The 8,323-nt window shown below is 66.4% G+C and overlaps 1 protein-coding gene across 2 annotated transcripts; it reads right to left on the reverse strand.

Annotated features, from left to right (window-relative positions):
- Nucleotides 1-1,239: 1,239 nt before the first annotated feature.
- Nucleotides 1,240-7,632, reverse strand: TBX1 (T-box transcription factor 1). 2 transcript variants are annotated; one of them, XM_057526814.1, is made up of 8 exons: nt 7,299-7,632; nt 6,560-6,920; nt 4,629-4,730; nt 3,776-3,947; nt 3,225-3,380; nt 2,539-2,606; nt 2,356-2,456; nt 1,240-2,073 (listed from the first exon to the last, which is right to left on the reverse strand). In XM_057526814.1, exons 1-8 carry the CDS (start codon nt 7,330-7,332, stop codon nt 1,607-1,609), a joined length of 1,461 nt encoding a protein of 486 aa, XP_057382797.1. In that variant the 5' UTR covers nt 7,333-7,632; the 3' UTR covers nt 1,240-1,606. The 2 variants fall into 2 exon arrangements, with proteins under 2 accessions (XP_057382797.1, XP_057382796.1); XM_057526813.1 differs by lacking the exon at nt 7,299-7,632 and having other exon boundaries at nt 6,560-7,019.
- Between the last annotated feature and the right edge of the window lie 691 nt (nt 7,633-8,323).

Here is an 8,323-nt window from a genome sequence, read left to right on the forward strand (position 1 = left end):
GGGAGATCTGCAGTGGGGAGTAGACAGTGTCCATCAGGGGTGGTGTCCAGGGATCCCCTCAGGAGTGCGTTCCTGAAGCTCTGTCCACGGAGCCTGCTGGCCACTCAGGCAGATGCTGCAAGTCTTCATGCCCTGGCACCAGGTGCCCCATGAGGCTCTGGAGGGCCCTGGCTCCAGAGCTCACCCTTCAGCAGCCTTGGTCACCACCTCCCTTCCTAGACCTGCCTCAAGGGAACGGTTCCTGCTGTCCAATTGCTAAGCTCTAGGTCACTTCCGCCTCCAGGACCAACACATCCGGGAAAAAAGAGTCCAGCGCAGGGCAGGCATCAGGAAATGGCTGGCCGTGTCCTTGGAGATGTGGTGCCTCCTGGCAGTGATCGACACAAATACACTGGGTCAGGCACAGAAGGGGGACAAAACCTCGGCCACTTGCATTTCCCGTCCGTCTCGTGTCCAAGTCGGCAGCCTTGACGTTGACAGGCTGTCAGCTCTTCCTGCCCGGACTCAGGAAGGGAGGGATCAAAGAGTTCCTCTGGCCCCATCCCTGTTGTTGAGCTAATAGGTCCCTCACCACCTGGCTTGGGAAAAATGCTTCACAGGCAGGTTTCAAGATGACTCATGACCACTGTCATTGTGGCCCCGTCCAGGTCACTCCGTGGGGACCTTCACAGCAAATAAAGTCAATAAACAGGGGAAAACGCAGGCCTGAGCCAGGGCCAGCCAGGGAAATGCTACAAGAGCAGAACTACCTGTTTTTGTCTTTCCGATAAGAGTCAGGGCTTCTCCCCTTCCCAGCCCCCAACGGACAGTGTCCTGTCCTGCATGACCAAGACCGTTATACCAGCTTCCGTGGAAAAACACACAGGACAGGCACCGGCCTGAAAACAGGCCAGGGGTGAGGGCCCAAGTCCTAGAAAAGGGACAACCGCCAAGTGAGGAATTTAACAAGGCCGGATGCACACCTGGGGCCACACGGTGGCAGTGGGGGAGGGGCGCGCGGGCCGGGCTGGGAGGGGCGGGGAGAGGACGCAGGGAGGCGTGGCCGGGAGGGGGCTGGGAGGAGGGGCTCGGAGCGCACCTCAGGGGCCCCCCGCCCCGCCCAGGAACCGGCTGCAGGGAGACCCCGAGTCCCCGGCTCAGCCCGGACTCGCTCTCCCCGAGATACCCCGCGCGATGTGACTGGACGCAAAGAAATGGACACTCAGGCAGCTTCCAAAAGAGGCGAAACCGTTTATCAAGGCGGCGCCGGCGCGGTATCTACAGTTATCTACAAATATCTACAAGTATCTACACCGCCTGCAGACGGGTTCTCGGGTCGTATACACTGCAACTGCCAGCCGGGCCGGGGGACGTCGCGGTCTCGCGGAGAACAATAAATATCACTTCCTTCCGGCGCGAACCGCGCACTTTGGCACTGGCGGTGCGGACCCGGGGCCCTCGGGGCCGAGGAGTGACCCGCGGTGGCCCTGGGGCCAGGGGGCCAGGGAACCAGGTCCTTGGACAGCTCTGGGGCTGGCGGATGGAGGCCCCACGGCTTGGAGGCCCGGGAAGGGGGCCTCCGGTGGCCCCGGGCTAGGTGGACCGGACCCCCAGGCGGGCGCCCGCATTATCTGGGGCAGTAGTCGTAAGAGCCAGGCGGCGCGGCCCCAGCCGATGAGTACATGCTGGCGGCGGCCGCGGCGGCGGCGGCCGCGGCGGCGGCTGCGGGGCTCACAGCGGGGTGGTGGTGCGGATGCGCGTGCGCGTGCGGGTGCGCGTGGAAGCCGTGGCCGCGCAGGCCCGGCAGCGGGTAGGGAGCTGGCCGGCTCTTGGCCCCGAGGTAGTGGTCGTAGGCTGTGGCCGGGTACTTGTAGGGGTGGTGGTGCAGCGGCTCCGACGCGCCTGGCGCCTCCAGGCGCAGCTCGGGGTGCGGGGGGCTGGGCCGGCCTCCGGGCGCGCCGGGCAGCGGGACGCCGGCTCCGGGCAGCGCGGGGCTCAGCACCCGCGCCAGCAGCTGCGGCGGGTGCGCCGGGTCCCCGAGCACGGCCGGGCCGCCCGCGTCGCGCTCGAATTCTCGCCGGGCCTCGGCCGCCTCTGTGGGGAGGGCCGAGGGCTGAGCCGCGGAGAGGCCCGCGAGAGCGCGCCCGCCCCCGCCCCGCGCCCCTGCCCAGCCCCCGGCCCTCCCCGGGGGCCCGCGCCCTCCACTGGGACGGCGGGCGGGGCGGGCAGGCGCAGCCGTCGGGCCGGGCGGGCGAGTGCGCGCTTGCCCGCCGCCGCGGCCGTTGTGCAACCGGCGCGCGAAGGCCGCGAGCGCCCCTGCGGCGCGGGCGAGGCCGGGCGCGGCCGTCTGCCCAGATCCCACGACCCCGGCCCTACCTTTCTCCGCGCCGTTGGGCTGTGTGGGGGAGGCCACGGGGTTCCGCGAGCGCGCAAAGGCGCTCATCAGCGGCAGCGCGCCGGGCCGATGGTTCCGGGGCCTGCGGGAGGGAGGTGGGCGGCGGGTCAGGGGGCGCCCGGCCAGGCGCCCGCGCGCTCGCCTTCTCCTCGGGGGACACTCACCAGTCCTCGGGGTCGCAGTCTCGGAAGCCTTTGGCGAAAGGGTTACTGGCGATCTTGAGCTGGGTAATCTGCAGGGAAGCGGGCACTGAGCACCCGGCTCCAGCCCCTGCTCTTGGGGCCAACGGACCTCGGTGGAGGGGCGGGGAGCGTTAGGAGAGCCCCCCCCCAACTCAGGAAGGGCCCCTCTACTCTCGGCTGACCAGAAATGCCTGGCTACAACTGCTCCCTCCCCCGCAGGGGTTGTGCCTCTCTCCTGGGGCAGGGGTGCTGGGGAGACCCCTTTCTCGCTAAGGAACCTGTCTTTTCCGTCCCAAGTGATTACGATAGAGACCCTGTGCCCCCGGCTGGGATGGGAATGTAGTCACTTCCACCCCCCACCCCGCTGTGGTCCGGAGTGGAGGGGCACCCTAGGAATCTGGGTAAACCGCGCATCAGGCCCCTGATGGGGAGTTTCCGGAATGGTTTGGAAAACAAACTTTCAGGCCACAGTGACAGTTCCCGCTTGAGAGGTCAACCTGATAGGAGGCTGGTCCCGCCTGCAGCAGAGGGGGGGGGGGCTGCCTGAGGCTCTGGGGGTGGGGCTCCATAGAGTGGGGTTTCCAGGAATGGAACCTTCTGTCCCCCAGGCAGCAACTGAAAATTGCACCCCTGCCCAGAAGTGTTGACCGGGCCACCCCGGGCCTCACCCGGTGGTTCTGGTAGGCAGTGACCGCAGTGAAGCGTGTCTCTTCAAACACAAAGGTTTTGAAGTTCTCCTCAGCGTATTTCTCGCTGTCTTTGCGCGGGTCCACATAGACCACGTGGAAGCGTGGCTGGTATCTGTGCATGGAGTTGAGAATAATCTGGAAGAAAGGTGGTGAGGGCCGAGCTAGGAAACCAGCCAAGGTCTGGACGGGCAGTGAGCTTCCAGACAACTCGGCAGAACCCTGAGCTCCCAAAAGGAGGCTGGGCCGTGGGGCATCACCGCCTGGATTCCAAAGGCTGCTGCCCTCACCCCCCACCCCGCACGGCCCCATCCTTTCCAGTTAAAAAGCCTCCAGCCAAACACAAGGAGTGGGGCGAGGGAAGCAGTGTGACCCACCAGTCCCTGAGCCCCTGACCGACCGGAGGGCTGGCTCTCCTCGGCCTGTCCCTCATCCACACCCAAGCTGCCCAAGCTCTGCCTCTGGCTCCAGTCAGCAGGGACTCCCGAGGGCCTGCTGGGGGACAGGGCGGTAGCCTGGAGGGGGTCGCTCACATGGCCATTGTCGTCCAGCAGGTTGTTAGTCAGCTTGAGCTTGTCGAAGGAGACGATTTGCTTCATCCACTGTGCCCCCTTGGCCGGTGAGTCGGGGTGGTAGTGTACGCGGCCAGGCGTGGCGGGGTCTGCCTTCCCAGCCACCAGCCAGGACGAGCTGTGGAAGGCGTACCTGGGACGCCGGGGCAGGGGCCACAGCATGGTGGGGTGAGGGCCTTGCTGAGGGAACCCCGAAGGTGCCTCTGATGCGGTTCCCACAGGTGAACAGGGAGCTTTTCCAGGGGCAATGTGAGGAAAGAGAAAACTCCCCGTCCTGATACACAAGCGGCAGGAAGCGACCAGAGGGAGGAAGCCGGGCCCTGGCGCCACATTTCGCAGCATGCGGGTCGCTGCTCTGGGCCTCCTGTGTCGCCGGCGCCGCGGGAGCCCAGATTGGGCCACGCCGGCGGCCTAGGGCGCAGGGCGGACCAGGTTCTCTTTATTAATTGCTGTTAATTGTCCGGGTGGCCAGGCCCGCCCTGCATAATCTCTCCTGGCCACCCCACCTTTCCTGCCAGCTCTGGAGCCCAGCGTTCCCGGGGGGTGGGGGAAGGGACGGGGTGCCGGCGCTCACCTCCCGGGAAAGGGGGACACGGAAAATGCAGGGGCTGTGTGCGAGGGGCCAGCCGGTGGGGGCCCAGCCTGCATGACCCCCTGAGGGCCACTCCCCAGAACTGCTGGGGGTGGGGCATGTGGGTCTGGGGTCTGGCAGGAGTGGGGAGGGGGCACCGGTCACTACTGTCCTGGGCCACCCACCCTCACCAGCCTGGCCAGGCAGGGACCCACCGCCCTCCAGGCCCGGCTGGGCGCTCACCGGTAGCGCTTGTCGTCCACTGGCACGAAGTCCATGAGGAGCATGTAGTCGGCCATGGGGTCCATGCCGAAGAGCTTCACTTGGAAGGTGGGGAACATGCGCCTGGGGGCGGTGGGACCTCGGTCACCTCAGGTGGGGGAGGGCAGGCGGCCCGCCTCCACCAGCCCAGGACGTGGCCTCCCCGCCGGCCGGCCGCTGTGCTGGGTGGGGAGGCCCCTCGTCGCATCTCCCCTCACTCGTCTGCTTGACTAACCCGACCAGGCCCCTGCCCAGCCGAGGGCGAGTGGACGGCAGGACAGCCCCCTGCCCCCTTTTTAGAAACACAACAATGGCGAACTCAGTGCTCGAGCCAAGCTTCCACTCTTGAACACAGGCCTTTGGCTTCTTCCGCCAACTTTGCCCGTGTAGACCCAGCCTAGCAACTGCCGATCCAGCCGTCCCATCCCGAGCTAGCCTCAGCCGGCAGTAGCACCGGCCCCCGGGATCCTCGGCCCTCAGCCAGGCCTCCCCTGCTCGATCTAATCAACCGCCCTAAGCTCCCGGCTCGAACAAAGTGAAAGCGAGGCCGACCGTGTGATTCTGAGGAGTCCCAGTCGCCCTTTCGGCTGGATCTGCGGCTGCTCCCCAGTCCCTCCAGTGAGGCTGAGCCTTGAAGTCCACAGTCCCGACTCTGAGGCCCTGCCTCCCACCCAGTGCTGGAGTCTCCCCACCTTCCTCGGGGACACACGCAAGTTCCCAAAGACGCAGCTACTCAGGGCTGACTTGGCTTGTGTCCTTGGGGTCCCCTAACTCTCCCCTCCCCTGGGCTCCGACTCGGTGACTGACCCGGGCTCTGGAAAGGACATTCTGTGGCTCCTACCCTGGCCACTGGCCATGGGCCGGCCTTGCCCTGAGTGTGGGCCGCTGGGCCCTGGAGGACAGCATGAGGCCCCCACCTGCTGGTCCTGCAGCTTCCCCTCACAGGCAACTCCTTGCGGGCGGTGGGCAGAAAACAGATGCCAGCCCTCCTGGACAAGCCTGCCACCCCTGCCCTTGCCTCTGCAGGCCGGAGAGGGCTGCAGAATGCTGGCTTCTGGGGCGAGCCTGGCCCCGCTGAGGCCCTTGCTGGGCTGGACTGGGCCGGAGGCTGGGGCACAGTCCTCATGGGGTGGCAGGGGGAGGTCAAGTGCCCAGGGCCAGCAGGAGAGCCTGGAGAAGACCCCTGATCTGGAGCTGGGCACAGGCCCCAGGCTCCCAGGGCGGACACCGCGGCACGGAAAGAGAAACCACGAGCAGGCTCTGCAAATAGGCCCTGAGCTCCCCTTGGCTGTGTGGACCCAGAGCTGGTGTCTCCTGTGTACACTAGACACAGACCAGCACCCGCCTTTGTCTGCTGGTCAAATTGGTTGCATCGCAAAACTTGTTCCCCTTCTCTCTGGGCCCTTAAAACAAACACAGGCCAATTGAAGGCGGCGGCCCCAGCAGCAGAGCCAGGCCCCACCATCGCCCGAGACGTAGGCCTGAGAAGACTGGATAGCAAACTCCCCTGAAACACAGCACAGTTTTGAAGGGTCTTAACTCTCTCCTACAACGTTCCAGACCATTGCCCCATGGCCGGGCTGCGCCTCTATCTAGCCCGGATGGACTGAACTAGGGAACCAAAGAAGGCAGTTCCTCTGAAAAGTTGGGATCCACTGGGATCTGCCAGTTGGTGAGGCCCCTGGGAGGGCCCGGCGAGCTGAGCCGGCCCCTGCTTCAGGCGCCGGCGTCCTGGGGCTGAGGGTGCACCCGGGCGGCCGCGCTCCTCCGCCGGCCCCACCGCCCGCGCGCCAGGCGGCTGTCGCCGGAGCCGGGACCCGGGAGCAGAGGAGCCGGCCGCGCCCCCACCCCGCTTGCCGGCCCCGCTCGCGTGCGTCGGACCGAGGCGCGCGGCTAGGGAGGGGCACCCTGACCTGCCGGCCTTGGTGACGATCATCTCGGTGCCCAGCTGGTTGAACTCGTCCCACAGTGCCTTCATCTCCAGCTGCACGCTCACGCTGGCCACCTTCGCGTTCTTCTTCACCGGCGCCTTGGCGGCGGCCGTGCAGCTGGCCCCGGGGCCCTCAGGCTCGGCAGCAGCGGTGGTGGCGGCCCCGGCGGCCGGCGCGAACGGGTAGGCGTGCGGCGGGCCCGGGGCGCCGGGGGCGGCGGCGGTGCACGGCTCGTAGCGCGGCGGCGGGGGCTCGCGCGGGCCGTACGGGTCGGCGCCCGGCGACGCGGCGCCCGGGAAGCCCCCCGCCGCCCCCAGGCCGCTCAGGCTGCTGGCCGTGAAGGCTGCAACGTCGCAGAAGTGTGAGAGCTGCGTGAGCCACGGGCTGGACACCGCGGAGATCATGACCCGCGGGCCGCGCCGCCCCGCCGAGGTGAGCGCTGCCCCGCGCCCCGGGCCGAGTGGCGGGCGCGCGCTGCGCCCCGGGCCGCGCCGCCCCACGCCGCCGCCCGCGGAGCCGCCCCGCCCCGCCCCGCCCCGCGCCCCCGCCCCCGCCGAGACAATGGCCTCCCCCAGCCCCCTCCCCGCCCCCGCCTCCTCCCGGCCCCCCGACCGCCCGGACCGGCTCCCCGGAGCGAGCTCCCGCCGGCCGCCCCTCGCTCTGCCGCCCTCCCGCGTTGCACTTCTCTCTCCGGGCTCTTTGCAATTTGTTATTTCCTTACCTTTGTCTTCCTCGTTCAAGTCTCCCCTCCGCATCCTCTTTCCTCCTTCCAGTATCTCTCTCGCGTCTCCTTATTTCTGTTTTATTTTCTGCCTCTTCCTCTTTTTCCTGCTAGCCCCTCAGCGCTTTGTCTTTCTTTTCAGTCTGCCTGTCCCCCTCCTTTCTGCATGCGTCTCTCTGTTATTCATGGCTTTTAACTCTTTTTTTTTTTGAATAAAAACTGAACTCTTTCTTTTTCTTTTTTTATGACTCAACTTTCTTTCGTAAATTTTCCTCCACTTTCTTCTCTTTCGTTCTTGCCCTCTTCATTTCCTTTTCATCTTTCTTCTTTTCGGTTTTCTGTTTTCTCTCCTTTTCTCAATTTCTTTTTCTCCTGCTGCCCTCCCCCCCTTTTCCGTGTCCCCTGACAATCTCACGCTCCTCTCCTTTCCTCCCGCCTCTCTCAGCTCACGACCCCTCTGCCACCGCCTTTCTCTGGTCCTTCTTTCCTGTCCTCCCAGCCTCCCCTCGCCCTCTTCTGCTCCTGTGTCTAGCTGCGTGCGGGTCTCTGCAGCGGGGTCCCCAGGCTGGAGGGTCCCCAGGCTGGACGGGGGCACAGAATTTGGGCAGGATGCTCCCCTTCCTCTCCACCCTAGAGTCCAAGCTAGAAGCCTGGAACTCACCCCGCCAGAGCTCCCTCCACCCGCTCTTTGCCCGGATCCTGCCAACCCTCTTTGCTTGGGCCCCATGGCAGCGGGGGCAGGGGATCTGGCGGGTGGGTCCGTGTAGATGCAGCAGGAGGCTCACCTTCCATGTCCCTGGTGACGGTGCTGAAGTGCATCCCTGCCGGGGATCCCAGCAGCCTGCGAAGCTTCACCCGGTCGGAGAACCTGGGGCCCAGGCGAGCGGTGTGCTCTGCGGCCTCTGCTGCAACCAGAGAGGCAATGCTGAACGCGCTGGCCCGGGGAGACAGCGGGCTCCGTGCGTCCATAGGCGCCCGGCGGCCTGACCGGCGCCGCCTCCGACTGCGTGCACCCGGCCCCACCG

This window comes from Balaenoptera acutorostrata, chromosome 13 (assembly GCF_949987535.1).
Source record: "Balaenoptera acutorostrata chromosome 13, mBalAcu1.1, whole genome shotgun sequence".
Lineage (NCBI taxonomy): Eukaryota > Metazoa > Chordata > Mammalia > Artiodactyla > Balaenopteridae > Balaenoptera > Balaenoptera acutorostrata.

Coding starts and splice junctions, on each gene's coding strand:
- TBX1 (XM_057526813.1), bottom strand. CDS start 6,981: ATGATCTCCGCGGTGTCCAGCCCGTGGCTCACGCAGCTCTCACACTTC. Junction 2,457..2,538: donor GACTGCGACCCCGAGGACTG/GTGAGTGTCCCC, acceptor TCCCTCCCGCAG/GCCCCGGAACCATCGGCCCG. Junction 2,074..2,355: donor GCCCAACGGCGCGGAGAAAG/GTAGGGCCGGGG, acceptor CCCTCCCCACAG/AGGCGGCCGAGGCCCGGCGA.